This window comes from Coenobita brevimanus, unplaced genomic scaffold, assembly GCF_032717465.1.
Source record: "Coenobita brevimanus isolate Jiangsu-jjx unplaced genomic scaffold, ASM3271746v2 jjx.HiC_scaffold_2685, whole genome shotgun sequence".
Taxonomy (NCBI): domain Eukaryota; kingdom Metazoa; phylum Arthropoda; class Malacostraca; order Decapoda; family Coenobitidae; genus Coenobita; species Coenobita brevimanus.
In genome coordinates, this window is record NW_027643637.1 from 19425 (window position 1) to 41555 (window position 22131).

Here is a 22131-nt window from a genome sequence, read left to right on the forward strand (position 1 = left end):
AGAGGGGTGTGTGAGCTGAGGGGAGGGCAGTGAAATGGCAAGGGACAGGGTGACGTGGAAGTGATTTGTTTGTGGCTACCCTTTACGGGATCAAGGCGACTGGGAGTTGATAGATAGGTAGATAGATTATTATTATTAGTAGCAGTAGTACTAGTATTAGGATTAGTATCAGTATTGTTATTACTATTATTACAGTACAGTAAATGTCCTCTAATACGAATCACATGGAACTGAGGGTCTTTTGATTGTTTTTTTTAGGACTATTAAGAGGGGCCTTTGAAAACATTTCAAATATGTACATGATCTTTAAATAAACACATAAATGATATGAATTATTGTTTTACTCACTGGAAATGCATAGAAGTGTAGATGAATAGATGAAGGCACGTATATCCAAGTCCATGGGCAAGTCCAAACCAGATAAATCCTTAGATATAGCCCAGAAGAATTGGAAAAACACCAGAAAAAATAGAAAATTTTTGCCTTGGCAAATTCTGAATATTGGGATTTTCGGATTATTGGTGGTCGGATTGGAGGACTTTTACTGTATTATTAATATTACTATTCTATCTATCCATCTATCTATCTATTGCCAGATGGCTCAATCCCATAAGGGGTGACCACAAACAAATGGCCTCCATGTCGCCCAGTCCCCCGCCATTTCACTGCCCTCCTCCTAGCTCAAAACCTCCTCTCTCATATACCTCTCCACTCCATCCCTCCATCTCATCCTCAGCTGCCCCCTCCCTCTCTCCCTCTCCCCTTCACTCACATACACTCTCCTCATTAGTCTCTCACTCTCCATCCTCTCCACATGGCCAAACCACCCCAGTGTATTTCTCCTAACGCTCTCTATCACATCCACATCCACACCACAGTGCTCTTTTACTTTCTTATTTGTCAGACTGTCTCTCCATGTAACCTCACATGCTCCTCTCAAATAACTCATTTCCATTGCCATCACTCATGACTTGTGTCCTTCCAACAAGGTCCAAGCTTCACTTCCATATGTTAGAGTTGGCATCACAATACAGTACTATCATGCCAGCATTTTTTTAAAATATCATGCTCAGTTCCCTATTTCTTATCGCTGCTTTCAAAGAACCAGCAACCTCTCTTCCTTGCTGCACCTTTTCAAGCACTTCATCCTCCAGACTCGCACCCTTACTCATCACACTACCCAAGTACTCGTGCTTAAATGCACTCACATTTTCCATTTCCTCGTCATCCTACCTCACTGTACATTCATTGACTTCATTCCTCTTGAAGACCATAAATTTATTCTTTCCTACATTATTATTATGGAGAATGTGAGTACATTCAAGTACTTGGGTAGTGTGATGAGTAAGAATGGAACTTTGGGGGATGAAGTATGTGAAAGGGTACAGCAGGGAAGGAAGGTTGTTGGTTCACTGAAAGCAGTGATGAGAAATAGGAAGGTGAGTGTGTAAGTTAAGAAGTCACTGCATGATAGTATTGTGATCCCTACCCTGACGTATGGAAGTGAGGTGTGGACCTTGCAAGAGGGAAACAAGTCAAGAGTGAGAGCAGTGGAAATGAGTTACTTGAGAGGAGCATGTGGAGTGACATGGAGGGACAGATTGATGAATGAAGAAGAGAAGGAACATTGTGGGGTGGATGTGGATGTGGTTGAGAAGATTAGGAGAAATACACTGAGGTGGTTTGGACATGTGGAGAGAATGGAGAGTGAAAGACTAAGAGGGTGTATGTAGGTGAGGTGGAGGGAGGAAGAGGGAGGGTTAGACCGAGGATGAGGTGGAGGGATGAAGTTGAGAGGTACCGGTATATGAGGGAGGAAGGGGTGAGTTGGGGGGAGGGTAGTCAAATGGTGGGTGACAGAGCGACTTGGAGGCGTTTTGTCTGCGGCCACCCTTTGCGGAATTAGGGCGTCGGGCTATAGATAGATAGATAGATAGATGATATGGGAGGAAATATTGTACTGAACAGCAGAATTATTATGACTCCTATGCCCACAAACGTCAGCTGTGTTTACAGCCACAGCCCTTGCATCTACTTCTTCCCCATCTGACCACTGTCACTCCATCCCTCACTCACCACTCAGCTGTTTTGCAGAAAATAAAATAAATATGTAGGAATTGCAGGCACAGTAATTTTGTCTGGCAAAACAAACATTTATTCCTGTCAACTAGATTTCTCTTCTTTGCCAGAGCAAATGCAATGACAAGTGAGTGCCCTGGGACACCACTTATCCCCCAGCCTCAAAGAGACCCATGATGATGGCTCAACAGGACCTGGTACTCAATAAGGTTAGTTACACCTGTTTGGTTAGTGTGTTACATCTACTCAACCTCTGATCACTCTTTCAGTCATACTCATAGGTGATACGGTGATGGAAAGTAGTCAGATAAGGCATTAAAGGAGGTCTAGGGACCAGTCTAAGGTTCTATCTATTTATCTATAGCCCGACGCCCAAATCCCGCAAAGGGTGGCCGCAGACAAAACGCCTCCAAGTCGCTCTGTCACCCACCATTTGACTACCTTCCCCCCAACTCACTCTCCCCTCCTTCATATACCTCTCAACTCCATCCCTCCACCTCATCCTTGGTCTACCCCTCCCTCTCCCTCCCTCCACCTCACCTACATACACCCTCTTAGTCAGTCTTTCATTCTCCATTCTCTCCACATGTCTAAGGTTGCTGTTGTTACTTTTATAGAGGGGGAAGGGTGTGGGTTCCACTTGGCCTCAAACATAGCCTTATTAAACCCATGTTTTAATTGTCCCGGTATCCCATAAATCATTATCCGATCCACTTTCCATAATTTAACCCCATCGGATAATGGTGGTGTGCTGTACTGGCATTATTCTTAGGCATCAGAGTATTGAATCACCCTGTAGAAACTTGAAGCCTGCTTTTAAATGCAGAACTTGGGGAGGCAGGAGGGAGGGTTGTACCTTACCTGTCACTGGTTCACAGATCGCTGTCTCTGTCTGTCTGTACCTCATAAATGTTCATTTAAAAAAAAGATCAGTATTACTGTCAGGAACTGTGCATTACTTGTCTCTGGCCGACAGATTTCTCTGTTAGGCACGGTGTACTGCGGGTGTGTGATGCTGAGGACAGGAATGAGAATTGCAGATGGATGCTGCAGATGATAAGATGTAAAGTTTTGCAAATGGCTGTACACAACCTGTCTGGGAATACATTACCTGTCTCTAACTGTACCTTACCTGTTTCTGGCTCATAGATCTCTGTGTCAGGTAGGGTGTACTCTGGATGTGTGAGGTTGAGAGGTGTGCCCCTGTGTGCGATGGGGGCCTCCGCTCCACTGAGGGCAAACATCTCCTCCTCCTCCTCCATCGCAGCGCCCACCAGGCGCCCATTCTGCTTGAACACAGCATTAATGTCTGCAGTTCACTGAGATGGTTAACCATGTTGAAAATATGGAGAATGACAGACTGACCAGGAGAGGGAATGTCAGTGAGGCAGAGGGTAGGGGGAGTGGGAGACCATGCATGAGATGAAGGAATGGGGTGGAAAGGTATATGAGAGAGGGGATATGAGCTGGAGAAAGAGAGAGCAGCCTCTTGGCAGAGGACAGGGTGACATGGAGATGATTCATTTGTGATTATGTTTTCCATGATTAAGGTGTCTTGCTATAGGCAGATTGATGGTGAATTGTTTAGCAATGAAGATAGTATTAGCATTAGAATAATTTAAAAGAAAGAAAAAACCTGTCTGACACTATACTGCTTTACTGTACACAACAAGTTCAAGTGTTGTATAAGAAACTTTAATTTCTTACTCCTTATTTTAATTTTTTACTCTTTATTTTGAATGTTTACCAGGAGTAGACTGTAGCACCAGTTGAACAGGGCGGCACTTCTGAGGTGGAGGGCAAGCTTATGCCAGGGAGAGCTGGAGCCCTCATTTCACCAGCCCTCAGGAATTGATCCTTACCATCCCCCTTTGCTGAACATTTTCAGTGCTTTCATTTACACAGAGAGTAGGCCAGCATATTCTCTTAATACCTGTACCTTCAACTGTCTACACCACACTATATGCATGTAAAATATCACACCTCCTATTTCCATTCCCTTTACCAATGGCCGCTACATTAACATCAGCAAACGAGGTGATATCTCGGATTGCCACCACCGGCAAGGTAGGGCTGGCAGCACAGGGTCCTCCTGGTTGCCATGAAGCGACTGTACCAGCAGCAACTGTTGCAAATTCTGTTCTTGCTTGTCAGCGGAGAAGAGCAGGTGCAGCCTTATTCTTCGCCAGTGTCCGTGCTTTTGGTACCAATTAGAATTCAGTTCATTTTTTCCTACAGTCCATATCCTCTCTAGCCTTGTTCCTCACAGAACCCCAAATTTCTCCCTCTACTGAATTTCCCCATTTTGTTTTCCTGGTTACCATCTCCTCACAAACTTCTGTAACAAGGGCGGCACCTGTTGTTATACCAAATCTGAATATGCAGTTGACACTGTTTTAAACTTCACCTCAACTAATTTTGATTACTCACTGTGTAAACTAAATTATCTAAATATTACCAAATGTGTCTGTGTAGTCTATCACTCCCCCAATGCTTCTTCAGAACCCAGTGTATTTGACTCCATATCCACACAGCTGAGTAACTTTAACTTTGTCCTTAGCACCAAGATTACCATTTTGGGTGATTTTAACGTACTTAATGTTGAATGGTTATTGCATTCTGCCAGGATTGACGATGCTGGTCTAGAGTGCGAGCCGTTTGCAGAATCATTTAATCTCACACAGTTGGTAAAGCAACTAACCAGAATACCAGATAATCCTGGCCATAATGCCCATCTCTTGGATCTGTTCCAGACAAATAATCCAGATCAATACAGGATAGAAGTACTGTCACCACTTGGATCCTCTGACCACAGTCTCATCAAAGCCTCATTAGTCAGCCCCCCCAGACCTCCCTATTCTGAACCTGTCAAGGTGACCCAATGGCACATTGATTATCTTGCTGACATTCCATGGCAGGCTATCTTCTCTAGTGATGTCAATTCTGTCCAGTCCCACATTAATGACTTAATACTGCCTGGTATAGATTTATTCATACCAGGTCAACAGTTAAGTAAAAGATCAAACTCTCCAAAATGGTTTGATAACAACTGTGCCAGAGCAATGGCCCAAAAGTCATTAGCATTTTTTTTTTTTTTTTACGTGTCCGACTCTGAGCAGAGGTTCAGGGCCTATTTCTTGGGGGCAGTGGCCTATCCCAAGGCCCAGTAGTCCTCCTACACCTCCACATGTCACCACTTTGGCACTAACACCCACTGTCCATATTGAATACATGCTAGGGCTGTCTCATACAGGACTGGTGTACTGGTATTAGCGGGGGTACTTTTATGACATGTCGGCGGGTCATCTGGTAGATCAGGAAAGTCTGCTTTTTAGGAAATTCAAATCCTTAAACTGTTCCCTGCCCCAGCCGGGATTCAATCCTGGGTCCATCAGGACTGCAAGCCGCCTCTCTACCGATTCAGCCACCGCATATAACTCTTACGTGTACGAAAAGTGTTAAGGATATGTATGATAAAAATGGTTTAATATATGGGACAGTACAAGTTTGACTCATTCCTGTGAAGATACAATTAGGTAAGAACACACACACACACACACACACACACACACACACACAATGTATACATTATCATTACCTCAGTGCAGTCTGTATCACTAAAGTCTTACCTGCATGGGGAACCTGAGAGGGTCTCGAACAGACTGCTGGTAGGAGTAAATAGGAGGTGGGATGGATGTGTGATCTGAGAGGGGAGACTGGTTGGCAAGGGTACCACTGCTGCTGCTGCCACCTTCAGACAAGTCCATGCTCTCTTCACTGCCTGGCTCTCCTGCACCTTCACCCTCCCACCTGAAGAAACGTGAAGCTGTAAGAGTTACTCCCCTCTTTGGAGTGTAGGGATTCAAGACCATGTTATCATAGTCCAAAACATTTAGAGATAGGAGAGAGTAAATGGTAATAGTCAATCCCATGTTGCCCCCTTTAGAATGTATGGGTCTGAGTCTTGGCTACCTTTTTGTATTGTATGATATTGATTACAAAGACATCGACATGCTTGCATTCATCGGCTTCGGTCGCCTAATGACAACTCTAGACACTACTTGATCTCATGCAGCCACTTTGTTGTATGCTTTTTCCAGATCCATGAAAGCCATAAACACCTTATGGTCCTTCTCACAAGTTTTCTTTGTTATCTGTCTCACTGCAAATATTTGATCCACACATCCTCTGGCACTCCTAAAGCCACCCTGTTTATCACTTACTAGGACTTCTGATTTCTCTCTTACTTTCTCTGTAATAATTCTTCCATACACCTTCCCTACCACACTCAGTGAACTTATGCCATGATAATTCATGCACTCACTTCACTCACTGTTATTTTTACAGGGGTACAATCACAGCCATTTTCCACTCTGCAGGCACAGTTTCACTCATCCATGCCTTCTTATATATCTCCAACAAGCATTTAATTCCTCTCTCACCACTACACTTAATCATCTCTGCATACACGTCATCAACCCCAGCTGCTTTCCCATTTTTCAGCCGCTTCACAGCACTCTTCACCTGTGCGAGTGTCATGTCTCCTGGCACTGCATTCCTTCTCTGCACACCCCTAAAACCAATCATGTTCACAGCCACTCTGCTCCCTCTATTCCCATTTATCAGGCTTTCAAAATATTCTTTCCATCTCGTCCTTGCTTCATCCCCATGGGTTAATAATCTACCACCTACATCCTTCACACCATCACATTGTCTTTCTTTTTTTCACTTCTACATTCCTGCATCGTTCCAGAAGGAGAGTTAATGAGACAAAAAGCCTTTGACTCCACCTTGTTGAGAAGAGTGTATGTGAGGAGCCTCCCCACACAAGAGAGTTATACTCTACACAGGGGCGAATAAAACATTGTGTGTGTGTGTGTGTGTGTGTGTGTAATACTCACACGTGTGGCCGCTACTCACGTGTCGTTCATCTTCACCTAGAAAGAAAAAAAAGAACAGGTTAGAGATAACTCTCTAAGTACAAACTCATTATGGGATCTGGCTATAGATAGATGGATAGACAATTTTTTGTTGTTTCCTTTTTGTCATTTTTTTGCTTACCTTTTGGGGTTCTCTTTTTATCAACTTTATTTTGCCATTTCCATTTTTCTTGTCTGTCTATTTTGTTTAATTTTCTCTATAAAGGCTCCAACATGCTTGCATGAGTCAGACTTAGTCACTTAATTACAGCTGTCTGTGCTGCTCAGTCCCTGGCAGCCTCCCTATTCAGTCCTTTATCCCAGAGGTCACACTCTATGACCTCATCCCAGGTCTTTTTTTGGTCTGCCTTTCACAACCCTACCCCCATCGTTCATACTTGTCACTTTCTACACCCAGTTGTCATCCCCCATCCTCTCCAGATACCCAGACCATCTCAGTATACCCCTCCTCACCACAACACCAATACACCTTTTATGTTTTCTCTTTATTTCGTATCATATATTTTTTCTCAATTTTCTTCATTTGTCTTATAATAATTTAGCATTGGTTAAGAAGAGGTACATGATTGGATAATAAGGTGAAAGTCTTAGTGTTTTCTTGGTGGTAGGTAGGGGCACCCATCATCCACTCACTCATTGCAGGGATGCCTTATGGTCTCTAAACTGAGTGACAAGCCAAATGGTTTCATGTTCCGAGGAAACCATTTACTGCACTGGGTGGTAACCATATAATCAGGATTTTTGGCCAGGTTAAATGTCCTTCAGATTCCCCTATCTAAAATCACTTAATCATGGCAAATGTTTCAGAGAGCCTTAGTGGGCCCAATACCTGCCCAGGACCCCAACCAAATGAGTAGATTCGCGTGGCCATGTGGAATGTGAGAGGTGTGAATGAGGAGAGCAAGAGGGTGGAAGTGGCGAATGTGTTCAGGAGTGCAAGATATTCCTTGATGGCACTGTGTGAAACAAAAATGAAAGGATGTGAGCTGGAGGAGTGGGAGGGTGTGAAATAAGTAAGATCGGGCATGAATGGGTAAGGAAGATGCAGGGAAGGAGTTGCTTTTTTGATGAATGAAATGTGGCAGAACTGAATAAGAGATTACAAATGTGTCAGCTGGAGATCTATGTATGTCAACTTCAAGTTTCAGTAGGTGAAAGTGGCAGTAATTGTAGCTTATGCACCGTGTGATGACGAGTGAGAGAGAGAAAGACAGGTTTTGGGATGAGCTGGATGAAGCAATGGGAGAAATGCCCAGGAGCTATAAAGTGATTGTAACGGGCGATATGAATAGATGGAACGGGGATCATGTTGAAAGGAGCATGATTGATTGCGTGCTCGTGGAGAGGTCGATGATGGGAATGGTTGATGATACGAGGGCAGCGAGAGGACGATGTGGAGTTTCTGTCAGATCATATGACAGTGGTGTGCAAGATCAAGCTGAAACAAGTGAGGTGGACCAGGTGAGAGAGGAGCAGTCAGGGAGAAAGACTGAATGTCGAGACGCTGAGGATCAAAGAAATGGCAGATGAATACAGGACCAAAGTAGGGGAGGAGTTAGAATAAGTGAATTGGAATGAAATGGATCTAGACAGCTTGTGGAATGCATATAGGGATTGCAATTGTTAGGAATGCAAGGATCTAGACAGCTTGTGGAATGAATATAGGGATTGCATAGTTAGGAATGCAAAAGCAGTGTGTGGTGTGGCAAGGGTAACAAACAAACAAGAAAGGTATGGCGTGGTGGTTTGAAAAGGTTAAGAGAGCAGTGGAGGAAAAGAGGAAGAAGTGGCTAGAGAGGTTACAGAACAGGAGTCCAGTTGAAATAAGAACTGAATGTACTGAGAGAAGAAGCACATAAAGAGACTAGTGAAGAGGAAAAAGGAGAAGGTAAATGATGATCTAAGAAGAAAAATGAATGAAAATTACTCTGAAAATAGGAAGTTATTCTGGAAAGAGGTGCAGAAATGTAGAAGTGACAGCGGAAAGAAATGTGAAAGTGTGAAGGACGTAAGTGGTATATTATTGACCCACTGGGATGAAGTAAGGACCAGGAGGGAAGAGTATTTTGTAAGTCTGATGAATGTGAATGGAGAGAGCAAAGCGACAATTAACATGACTGGTTTTGGGGGTGTACAGAGAAGGAATGCAGTGCCAGGAAACGTGGCACTTGCAAAGGTGAAGAACGCTGTGAAGTGGCTGAAAAATGGGAAAGCAGTTGGAGTTGATGAGGTGTATACAGAGATGAAAAAGTGTAGTGAAGAGAGCAGAATGAAGTGCTTGTTGGGGATATGTAAGAAGGCATGGATGAGTGAAACTGTGCCAGCAGAGTGGAAAAAAGCAGTTATTGTACCCCTGTACAAAAGTGAAGGTGAGTGAAGTGAGTGCAAGAATTTTTGTGGCATAAGTTATTGAGTGTTGTAGGGGAGGTATATGGAAGAATTATTGTAGAGAAAGTAAGAGAGAGTTGTCAGAAGTCCTAGTGAGTGATGAACAGGGTGGCTTTAGGAGTGGCACAGGATGTGTGGATCAAATATTTTCAGTGAGACAGATAGTGGAGAAGGCTTGTGAGAAGGACTATAAGGTGTTTATGGCATTTATGGATCTGGAAAAAGCATTCAACAAAGAAGACAGAGAAGGACTGTGGAAGGTTTTGCGCATGTGCGGTGTAGATGATAAGCTGCTAGGTGCCGTCACGAGTTTTAATGAAGGTAGTGAAGCATGTGTAAGGGTAAATGGGCATCGAAGTGGATGGTTCACAATCGGTGTGGGCATGCAACAAGGTTGTGTGATGTCCCCATGATTGTTAAATATATATATGGATGAGGTGATGAGAGAAATAAAAACACAAGTAATGGAAAGAGGGATTGTGGTGGTAGTGAATGGTGATGGATGAAATATCTCAAATTTGTTGTATGCTGATGATGCAGTGCTACTTCCAAACCCCGGACAAGAGCTTGGTAGTCTAATTCAGAATTGTGCTGATGTCTGTGAGTGTCGTGCCTTGAGGGTAAATGTAGAAAGGAGTAAAGTGATAGTCTCCCAGTGTGATGTTACAGTGAATGGAGAGAGACTGGAATTGGTGAGAGAGTTCAAATACCTGGGTACAGTGATAGAAAAGAGAGGAAAATCTGCTGAATTGGAAAGTAGTGGGACACAAGGAAGGAAAGTAGCTGGTGCAATGAAGGCCTTGACGTGAAACAGAGGCTTGAGTGCTGCAGCTGAGTGATGCATACATGAAGGAGTGTTAGTGCCAACTTTAACATATGGATGTGAGAGTATGGTGTGGCATGAAAATGAAAAGTCAAGAGTGAGAGCAGTAGAGATGTGACTGCTGAGGAATGTATGTGGAGTACAGAGAGTGGACAGGATATGAAATAATGTGATTCGTGAAAGGTGCGGAGAGAGGAAGTCTGTGGACACCAGAATCGAAGAGAGTGTACCGAGATGGTATGGTCATCTGGAAAGAATGGATAACCACAGGGTGGTGAAAAAGATATATCTGAGCGAATTTGAAGAAAGGAGGAGACAAGGTAGGCCAAGGAGAAGGTGGAGGGATATGGTGGATGAGTGTGTGAGGAAGAGAGGTATGGAAGTCCATGAGGCTAGGGAACTGACAAGAGACTGAGCTGGCTAGATGAATGTTGTGAGAAGTGCATGATCAGGGATTTGGAACCCCTTTTTAATGTGACAGCGTCTGGATTGACTCTTTGGATACGTTTATGTGAAGCTACAGAATGTGTTGAATGGTTTTGGCGTGTCAGATAGAGCCAGAATTCCGAAGGCTTGAACAATGAGTGAATGGAAGCGTGGCCCGTTGGGTTGGGCAAATGTAGGTTCTCTGGACGTTGTTACTCCTCATCCTGCCCCAGGGTTGGAAAGGGGGTCCAAATGATGATGATGATGATGATGATGATGATGATGATGATAATGATGATGATGATTATGATGATGATCATGATGATGATGATGATTGTTATTACTGTTATTATAATATCCCTACGCGACGCCTCAACAACCACTCACTCAATGTAGTGCTGCTTTGGTGTCTGCACTTTCCTCTCTTCCTTCTTTCTTCTTCTTTCATTATTTCCTTCATTCTTTCCTCTTCCTTCTCCCTATAGGTGACTCTGCACTGAGTGACAAGCCAAATGGTTTCCTTTACACCTGGAAACCATTTACTATGCTGGGTGGTAACCATATAACCAAATTATGGCACCTGGTGGTTTAGTGGGTAATTAAGGTGCTCCAATCAGATTGAGCCGGTGCATGTTTATATCCAAGGAATGATTAGGGTTTATTGTTGGGGTTTATTGCCACTCAGGGATGTGAGGCTGGTCACTCTCATCTTAAATGCCAGGACCAGCTTGCCTAGCCCCTGGCTCCTACATTTCTCGTGGGGTGACATTGGATTGGTTGATGGATGAATGGATGGATTGTTATTATAAAATTTTATTTTTGTTACTACTTCTGCTACTATTACTACTGCTAATATTTTTTTTCACTTAAGATCACCTCCATCCATATTTTATATTATAGTGTGAAGATCAGTACCAATCTTCATAATACGAGGCCCCATTTGGAGTTGTAATGTGAAGTACCGGTACTACTGCTACAACTGCTGTTACTATTACTACTACTACTACTACTACTACTATACTACAATTGTTATTGGCACCATAACAATTTTCATACTACAGACGAATCTCATAAATGATAATACCGTACATTCGAGAGAGAGAGAGAGAGAGAGAGAGAGTTTAATATACACATCCCAGGCCTGTTATTTTCTTGAACTGAATAACTTTTCCAGGATGAAAGGCCTCATCAACTCTGCTTAATTTTTACAGTAAAATATTCACGGGTCCAGAAAGATGACGGTAATATTTGGAGAGAGAAAAAGGGGTTGTGGGGTGGTGGTGATTATGATGACGTTGATGATGGTAACAATTATTATAAAGCTGCTGCAGCTGCTGGTGATGATGATGATAATGATGATGGTAATGATGATAATGATCTTTCTGCCACTGCTGCTGTTGTTGTTGTTGTTGTTGCTGCTGCTGATGATGCTGCTGTTGTTGTTGTTGTTGCTGCTGCTGCTGATGATGATGATGGTTGAACAGTAACATTAGGAGTGACACTAAAGAAAGGAACAAGGAAAGATGAGCAACATGAAGAGAGACCTAGCAATGACCCGAAGAGACTGGAGGAGGGATTGGAGAGGGAAGAGAGGAGGGGAAGAAAGAACAGAGGAGGAGGGAAAAGGGAGGGGACTCGAGAAAGAAGAAAAGGATGAATGATGAGAAATGTGAGGGGAGGAGAGACTAAAGGGAAGGAAGAGAGAAAGGGTAGAAAGAGAGGAGGGGGAGGAAGAGAGGAGTGACAGGAGGAAGAGAGGGAAAGGTAGATAAGGAGGGGAAAGAAAGAAGGGAAGCAAGTGAGAAGAGGAAGAAAGAGAGGAGGGAAACAAGTGAGAAGAGGAAGAAAGAGAGGAGGGAAGCAAGAGAACAGGGGGAGGATGAGAGGATAGACGGGGAAGGAAGGGAGAGAGGAGTGAGAGGAAGAAAGGACTGCGTGAGAGACGAGGAAATGAAGAAGGAGAGGAAGAGAGAAAATAAGAAGAGTGTAGGAGAGGAAGATATGAGATGGATGAAAAAGAGAGAAACGAGAGGAGAGTGGGAGAGGAAAAAAGAAGTGTGAGGAAGAAACTGGCAGAAGGGGAGAGGTGCGGAAGATGAAAGACTCAGGCTAGGAGGAATAGAGAAAGGGGGACGACGAGAGGAGAGGAATGGAGAAAGAGAAGGGGTAGGGAGCGAGCTGAGGGAGGAAAAGGGTTAAGAAGGGAAGAGACGAGGAAATGAATGGATCAGAGGTAGAGGTGAGGAAGAGAAGAAAGAGGGGCGGCACGAAGAGATACGAGGGCAAGGGGGAAAGGAATGAATGGAAGAGATAGCGAAGGAAAATCGAAAGGAGGGGGATGGAGAGGTGATAGAGGGAGGGAGCGCACAGGAATGGAGGGAGGGAGGGAGAGAACAGGGACGGAGGGAGGGAGGGAGGGAGAGAACAGGGATGGAGGAGAGGAGAGAGGAAGATAAGAGAAATGGTGGGAAGAAAGAAGGGAGAGAACGGAGCGGGGATATAAAGGGAGGACGGGAGAGAGGAGAGAAAATAAGAATGGAGAGAAGATAAGAAAACAGACAGAAGGAAAGGAGGGAAGACTAAAGGGGAGAGAGAGGAGAGGCAGGATAATGGTGGGAAAGTTGAAAACAGGAAACATGAAAAGGAGAGGAGATAGAAGGAAGTAGAGACAGAAACCGCAGAGAGAGAGAGAGAGAGAACTAAAGGACACGTATTGTTGACACCCAGACCCGGTACACAACACTGTACCCAGTCCGCGGTGCAACACACACACACACACACACACACACACTGTAAAAAACTGCATAAAAAGAGAGACGACAAAGACGTAAGGAAATTTAGTTTCCCAAACAGGGCAATTGATCAGTGGAATGCACTACCGAAGGAAAGAGTGTGTGCCAAAACAATTCATAAATTTAAGGATATGTACGATAAATATGGTTTAAGACACGGGACAGTACGAGCTTGACTCATTCCTGTAAAGATACAATTAGGTAAGAACAAACATATACTTGTACACAGAACAGGCGAAACTTGGAAAGTGACATCCGTAGACTGTCAGGCAGCAAGATTTTCTCATAGCGAATTTATAGCCGATCGAAAGTTAGGTTAGGTCACTTTGGGCAGGGTTTGGTCTGATTAGGTAATTTTTGGTTGGGTTGGGTTCACTTCGACTAGATATAGACGGATTAGGTTAGACTGCTTTAGAATACGTCCGTTTTGATAGGTTTTGGGTTGGGTTTTATTTGGTTGGGTTAGGCTGGGTTAGGTTCGGTTGGATTAGGTCATTTTAGGCTTGACTGGGTTGGGCTAGGTCAGGTATGGTATGGTTAAGTGAGACTGGGTAGGATTAGGCAGTGTTACATGCGGTTAGGCAGCGTCAGGATTAGTTAGCTTAGGTAGGGAGGTTACGTGAGATAGTGAGGTTAAATACAATTAGACTGGGTTAGGTGAGGTTAAGTTAGATTAGTTTGGGTTATTTTAGGTTGAATTAGGTCACTCGAGGTTAGGCCAGGTTCAGTTCGAGCAAATATAGATAGGTTAGGCGAGACTGGCCTAAAATAAGATTCAGACAACGTTATAAACACAACCCCCTCCTCCCATCTGATTCTGTGACCTACGTCTTGGCTTCAGTCTTTCTCTCCCTATTTCACTCTCTCGTAAAAGTCTTGGTCCCTGTCGAAACGCCTAAATTTACTGCATTGTCAAAGTGGTTTATGCATTGCGGTCTTTTGTTGGTCGGTCCTTCCAAAGTCAAGTATCGCACGAGGAGGACATGGTTTTGTGTGTGTGTGTGTGTGTGTGTGTGTTCGTGTGCGTGTGCGCTTGAAGCAGTGTGTACTTGAGTAATGCCCACATGCACACACAAAGGCCAGGACAGTAGTGTGTGTGTGTGTGTGTGTGTGTGTGTGTGTGTGTGTGTGTGTGTGTGTGTGTGTGTGTGTGTGTGTGTGTGTGTGTGTGTGTGTGTGTGTGCAAACGTGTGTACTTGACTGATATCCACATGCATACACACAAAGGCCAGGACACACAGAGTAGTTGTTTATGTGTGTGGGTTTATGAATAGACTACACTTAGACTCAGGCCAGAACAGACATAGGGTAGTGTGTGTGTGCGTATGTGTTTGTATGTGTTAACAGAATACACATACAGAGTACCATGTGTGTGTGAAAAGAATATGTAGAGTAGCATGTGTGTGTGTACGTGTGAATAGAATACACATGTAGACGTGTGTGCTATCCACACTGACACCCTCTAATTCTTTCAGCCAGGATTGGAGACGTAGCATCTATATGTCAGTACTCCATATTATAATTACAAATCATAATAGATAGCATGATGGATAGATAGATAGACAGATAGATAGACAGACAGCTAGAAGCAGCAAGTACGTGTGGACATTCAAGTGCATATACATACATACCAGTTCTCACAAACCACTTACTAAAGTCAGTCAATAATATCTTTACAAACACTCCCGACGCAGTGCCAAGCGACATAGGTTTCATATAGTCAGGGAGCCCACTGGAGTTCATTTACACTTTTGGGAACGAAAGGTTTGATAATGTTGATCGGCTGCTACTAATATGGGAATGAAAAAAAAAACATTTCTTAAGTTCAACATTCCTGGGGTTTAGAGGGGGCAGGCCCCCAAGCCCCCCAAAAAATAGGCCTTTATTTACACTTTGGTGAACAAGACTGAAAATAACATGGATCAATACCATTATACTACTGAGTTGAAATATGCAACTTAAGAAAACAAAATATCAGGGGTTTCCATTTAAGAAGGGTTCATTTGGAGGGTTCAATAGGTTTTTAATTACACTTCCGAGAACAAGGTTGAAACTCATACTGGTGAATGACCTTACATACCTTATCCAAAATACATCACTTAAGAAAATATATTCCCTGGCATTATTGTTTAAGAAAGGTCAGTTAGGGTCAAAAATAGGTTGTAATTACATTTCAGAGAACAATGATGAATTTCATATTGCTTATATCTTTTGCTTCCCTAATTTAAAATAACCAGCTTAAGAAAAAATATTTTCAGGGGTTTCCATTTAAGACAGGTTCTTTAGGAGGGTTCAATAGGTTTTTAATTACACTTCCGAGAACAAGGTTGAAACTCATACTGGTGAATGACCTTACATACCTTATCCAAAATACATCACTTAAGAAAATATATTCCCTGGCATTTTTGTTTAAGAAAGGTGAGTTATGGTGTCAATTGGCCTAAAACAGATTATATTAGGAACTTGGAGATCAATCCTATAACTTACTTTGATCATATCTTTTCTATTCCTAATAGAAAAAAGCAACTTAAGAAGCAATAGTATCAGGCGTTTTTATATTAGAAAGGTTCTTGTTGAGGGCCCAAAAGCATATCGGTTACACTTTGGAGAACAAAGTTGAAGCTCGTGTTGGTAGATGACTTTACGTAACATGTCCAAAGTTCATTAGTTAAAAATGACATTCACTGGCATTTTTGCATTCTCTGCAGGTATGGTGTGGTGATTTCAGTTTAAGAGACCTTCTACTAAAGACTGACGCTGTTTCAAAATGGCTGCACGAGAAGATTATACTGGTATGTTTATCACTCAGCTCGTATTCTTTTCTTTTCAGTCACAAATTGGTTATTGATGAGAACTGACATAAATTATTGATATTGTTCAACCATAAGGAGTCTACATGATTCCTTTTGTCTTTCTCTTACAGAATCTACCCAGCAGCCAGTGCCCTCCAGATGTCTTGTACATGTTCTGCCCATTGAATCAAAGATTCTACCCTGGGAACCTGACAAATGGAATGTAGTAACACGTGTTGCCGAAGCTAGGAAACAGTGCAAAAACTTCCAAACATCAAAGTACAGGGCAGTTATTGAGGTGTTACCAAGTGACCCAGGAGAGGATGATGGCTACCACAGCAAATGTTATAAGAATTTTACTGCTATTCAACCTGTGTCTAGGCCTATTCATGACACTTCAGGCCCAGAAAGAAAGATTTTGCGCTCCGAATCATCATCATCATCTGCGTGTGTTAGCCCTATTAGCTCTACTAGTAGAAGAGAGTCTACTGTGGGTATTTTTCCCAGTACATGTTTGTTTTGTGACAAGGTTAAAACACGCTCAGATGGAACAAAAGAGCTCCCAGGAAAACTACTAACTAAGCAAGCAGAAGAAAAGATCAGGGAGATAGCAAATATCCTCAAACTATCACACGTACTAGTCAAAATTAGTGGAGTTGACCTAATAGCTAAAGAAGCCCAGTTCCACCATAGTTGTCGATCCTTACACATATGGAGGGCAGATAGGGCAAGAGGATATGATCTACCACCGTTGCTGAGGAACGTGTTAGTGCCAAGTTCCCCCTTGACTGTATCTATTTATATGTCAAAGACAACATCATTGATTGCCAAAGACCTGAACGTCTTACATCCATCTAAGAACAGTATATAGATCTCTGTACAGAACTTGAAGTAGTCCCTACAGTAAGCAAACCACAATATCTGGGAGATCTTTTGACCAAAAAATTTCAGGGCACAATTTTATTGCATTCTCCAGAGTCCCGCCAGCAAGGGGTGATTGTCCACAGCACAGATATTGAGTATGATTCCATCAAGACAGTGTATGACTTTACATCATCTCCCAAGGGTCAGATCACAAAAGCTGCCTTACAGCTCAGACAGGCCCTAAAGGCTGTTACGAAAGAGCCACTCCCAGATCCACTAACTGTTGAAGCTGTGAACCATGGTGAGGGAGAACCTCCTGAACTTGTCAAGACTTTCTTTCAGACACTAATTGGAGGACCCAAAACCGGACAATATTCAGACTCAGTAATGTGCCGCTCTGATTCCTTGAGCCAGGATGTACTCTTTTTGGTCAAGAATGGTCACCTGAAACCGAGAAAGCATATATTGATGGGTTTGTCACTGAAGTCCCTTACTGATAGTAAGAAGATTCTTACACTTCTAAACCGAATGGGACACTCTTAACTACCATGCTGTTGAAGAAATTGAGACCAATCTTGCCTATGCTATACTGGACAGACAGCTGAATTGTCCAGCTGGTACGGTTTCTGGAGTACCGTGTGGATTGGCCTTTGACAATTATGATGAAGTAACACACACACTATCAGGGTCCGACACCCTGCATGACACAATGGGCATATTGTATCAGACTCAGAGCAGGTCGCCCCCTACAGAACCCTCCCCACAAAGAGGTAGGCAGAATGAAGATAAACCTAAAGAAGACATTTCCCTGCCAAAGATGGAAGGTAAGAAAACAAGGAGGAAATTAGATGTCCTAGATAAAGACCTGCCACCCTACAGGAAAAAGCCAAGAATGAATGACTTCTCCTATGACAACAAGGATTTCCGCAGCAACATGGATCTCTCAGTTCCATCAAGAAAGCTGGACTTTTTATGGATGGTGATGCATGCTCTGGGAATGGAAGGTATTCCCATGTGGACTGGGTTCAATGGTCAAACTTACATAGATGATCTTCCAAAACAGTCAGTCCTCTACATGCCTAACATCAGCCAATCCCCAACAAGTAGTGAGTTGTTGTGGAGACTCTTTGTATTACTCAGAAATGTGCAGAGGAATGCGGACAGCCATATGGTGTTGTGACATATGACCTGGACGTTGCCACAAGGGCCATAAAGATACAGATGACTGAGCAACCAAGGTTTGACAACATATTCATTATGTTCGGAGTATTTCATGTACAGATGTGCCTATTTAGAGCTATTGGAAAGATAATCAAGGAGTCTGGAATGCCAGAAATGTTAGTTGAAGCTGAAGTCCTCGTATCAGGGTCACTAAAAGGTTTCTTGGAGTGCAAGAACTTCAATAGATGCAAACGCTTACACCCAATGCTAGCACTTACCTTTCAGATACTACATTTCCGTGAATTCTGCAGGGAGCACCAAGATGAAGTGGACTCTCTCAGTGATATCCTAAAATCCTCAGCATCAGACAAGAAGGAGAGCAGGAATCAGCTCTGCACCACTTCAGAATTCAACATGCTCTTTGATGAATATACTCGTTACTCTCAGTCAACACTTGATGGAAAGCATGGCCCAACTGTCAGATTTTACATGCAGTACATAAATAGAATCAACCTGTACCACACCATCGACAGAGCAGTCAGAGAGTGTGATGTCAACCTGTACACATGGGCACTCACTCAAGCAGTTGACATCTTTTTCGGGACCAATCGACAAAATTATGCCAGGTGGATGTCAAAGCATCAACTTGATCTGATGAATCTACCTTCCACACATCCAGGCCTAAAAGAAATCCTGAACGCTGGACTTTTCAGTATCCGAAGAACAGAAAATTAGTTCAGCAGAATTCCGGTAGATCTGACTATTGAGCAAACAATAAATGCAGATGCTGCATCAAGGATGACAGGCTACACAGATTCCACCAACAACTTCACTGCCCGTCTCCGATGGAGTGCTACCAAAGGTGCCAGAGCTGGATTCATAAGTGCATTCCTTGAAATGGCTGGAATGAGTAAATCTGGTGACATGCAGGCAGAGCTAACACCAAGTCGTATCGCACGTGACAACAAGGACCTCAGAAAATTGCTAAAGACGATCGACCAAGACTTTGCCAATCCATTCACTGTAAAATTAGAGTTCCTTGTTAATATTCAGACAGGGAAAGCGGCTACAGCTGAAATTTCTGAGTCATTACTTAACATTGAGAGCAAAGGCAGAGAAAAGCATGATGATTTCATCTCAGAGTGTGTGGAAGATGCTGAAAGATTCGAGAAGCCCATCACCCAAATTTCCTTGAGGACATTTGGTGACCAAGGTGCAAGAAACAAGCGGGCAAGCAATCCACTTGTGAAGGAACTCAGGTGTACTAGGGACCTCTTTGGACGGATTGCCATCATCGCTGCAAAAAGGAAAGTAGACCTGGAATACCTCCTGCAGTACCCTCTCACTCCTGTACCTCTCACTATGTGTCAGACAGATGGCACTATGGTGTCCATTGCGCATGGGAAGAAGGCCGACCTTTTCAGAGTCCTTAAGGAAAGAGTAACAGTTCATGGTTCCCCAGTGAAAATAAAATCAAGCATAGTTGATGGTAACTTCCTCCTTCACTGTCTTCCACCAAATCTACCCCCAACATATGATGGACTTTCACGAGCTTTCCTGAAGTTAATCCTGACTCAACCTTCAAAACGGGTAGACATTGTCTTTGATACATATGAAGAACCTTCCATTAAGGATAATGAGCGTGAGCGCCGTGGGGTGGAGGACACCATTTATGTCATCACTGCAGCAGAACAAATTCGTCCACGCAACCTTCAGAAAGCTCTAAAATCCCGATCCTTCAAACAAAATCTACCCCGCTTTTTTGTGAAAGATTGGGCAGACAAGCAGCATTTTGCAGAGCTGAATGGTAGGGAGCTCTATGTTGGTGTAGACACAAGCTGTGTGCGGTTCAGGGGAATCAGTGGGTATGTTGAAGTTACACCAGTAACTCACTTGGATTGTAACCATCCAGAGGCAGACACAAGAATCTGTCTCCATGCAATTGATTCAGATATCTCTCTCCAGCAGCCAGGTGACATAGTTGTGAGGGCCTCAGATACTGATGTTGCTGTTATCCTCTTACACCATTGCCATCGTATGAAAACCAATGTGTGGATGGACACTGGCACCAAAGGTCAAGGCAACAGGTGCTACGTCAATATTTCAGCCATAGCCAGCAAGATTGGATCCAAAGTCTGTGAAGCCCTGCCAGGTTTTCATGCTCACACAGGATGCGATTACACCTCATCCTTCATTAGGAAAGGAAAGAAGCGCCCTCTGAAAATTGCTGAAGACAGTCAAGTCTACCTTGGTGCTCTCTCTGCATTGGCAATGGGTGAAGTAGATAAACCAACATACAAACTTCTCGAAGAGTATACTGCCAAGATATATGGTGCAAAGAAGGTAATGCCCCTGAACAAGCACATGTTCCTATGTTTCGAGAAATCGTTTGGACCAAAGAAAGGCAAGGGGCTGTTTGCAAGTCTGCAGGGTGTAGATGCAAGCAGTATTCCACCCTGTGAAAATGTCATTCAGCAGAAGATACATCGCAGCAACTTTGTGGCAATGAAATTTTGTTTTCTTAAGTTGCATATTTCAACTCAGTAGTATAATGGTATTGATCCATGTTATTTTCAGTCTTGTTCACCAAAGTGTAAATAAAGGCCTATTTTTTGGGGGGCTTGGGGGCCTGCCCCCTCTAAACCCCAGGAATGTTGAACTTAAGAAATGATTTTTTTTCATTCCAATATTAGTAGCAGCCAATCAACATCATCAAACCTTTCGTTCCCAAAAGTGTAAATGAACTCCAGTGGGCTCCCCTACTAATAGCACCCTTTTTTTTTTTTTAGGGATTTATGTGTATTAAACCTTAAGGATTCTTTAGTATGTTGCGTTTATTGTTTTGATATAGACACAATTTCCATCAGTAACCTTCAGAATGACACCAAGGTATAATGTACAAAATAATTCGCTATGGAAAAGGTGTTAGGAAATCTCGAGAGTCACATATAATGTAGGCCAAAACCTTATGACATCTAACCTTCAATCCGATGACCTAACAGTAATGAGGGGGAAGTGAAGACTAAAGCTCTACCTTTCAATTAGGAAAGTCTGCTTCCTAAATGAATAAAATTGCTTGTCGGTATCCACACTATAATGAACCCCTTCAATACGATGTCTACTAGATTTAATTATTGCAACTACCAGGAGATTTTATTCAAATTATGACATCTCAAAACTCTTCACCTTAAGTGGAACTGCCGAGACAGACAAAGAAAGAGACAGACGGAAGCAGAGACTAACAAACAGACAGAGGCACAGGCAGAGGAAGATTTAGAGAGAGAGAGATTGGATCAGTTACAAGGACAGGGAAAACTGAGGAGAGGAAATCAGGTAATGAGAAGGGTAGAAAGACCGAGAGAGAGACTGAGACAGAGAGAAGCAGGCAGAGACAGAGAACATGATGCAGAGGTGAGTGCATGCAACTGAATGAGGTAAACGTGAGAGGATGCGGGGTTTGGAAGTGGACGAAATGCAACGATTCTTCCAGTCCAAAATGGAAGAGGCTGAAAGACTGCGCACATATTCATTCACGCAAACACTGATACAAGCACTGATCAGCGCATGCACGCACACTAATACAGGCAGGCACTGATACACGCAGGCACTAATAGGCACTGATACACACGAGCACTGAATCACACAGGCACTGATACACTATCTATCTATCCATCTATATACCTAGGCTGCTTCCCCCAAGGAAAGGGAGGTAGCAAAGACAGGACGACACACTCCCCATTTACTCATCCATTCAAACACGTTCATTCGCATCTTAGCCCCAAAGGGGAGAACGGACAGATCCTCACCGCACCACACTGCACAAGGGTCAACTGCACAATGCAATCAGTGACATCCGCAGCAGGGCC

General features: G+C 43.2%; 1 protein-coding gene across 1 annotated transcript in view; it reads right to left on the reverse strand.

Annotated features, from left to right (window-relative positions):
• Positions 1-15944, reverse strand: part of LOC145389992 (uncharacterized) — a gene marked incomplete at its 3' end in the record, with an annotated part of 30073 nt that extends 14129 nt beyond the window's left edge. Inside the window, exons 1-4 of the mRNA XM_080265087.1 lie at positions 15936-15944; positions 7000-7016; positions 5709-5889; positions 3212-3365 (exon numbers count right to left, since the gene is read on the reverse strand). Of these exons, the coding sequence (XP_080121213.1) occupies positions 3212-3365; positions 5709-5889; positions 7000-7016; positions 15936-15944 (361 nt within the window). The remainder of the gene's footprint in view (positions 1-3211; positions 3366-5708; positions 5890-6999; positions 7017-15935) is intronic.
• Between the last annotated feature and the right edge of the window lie 6187 nt (positions 15945-22131).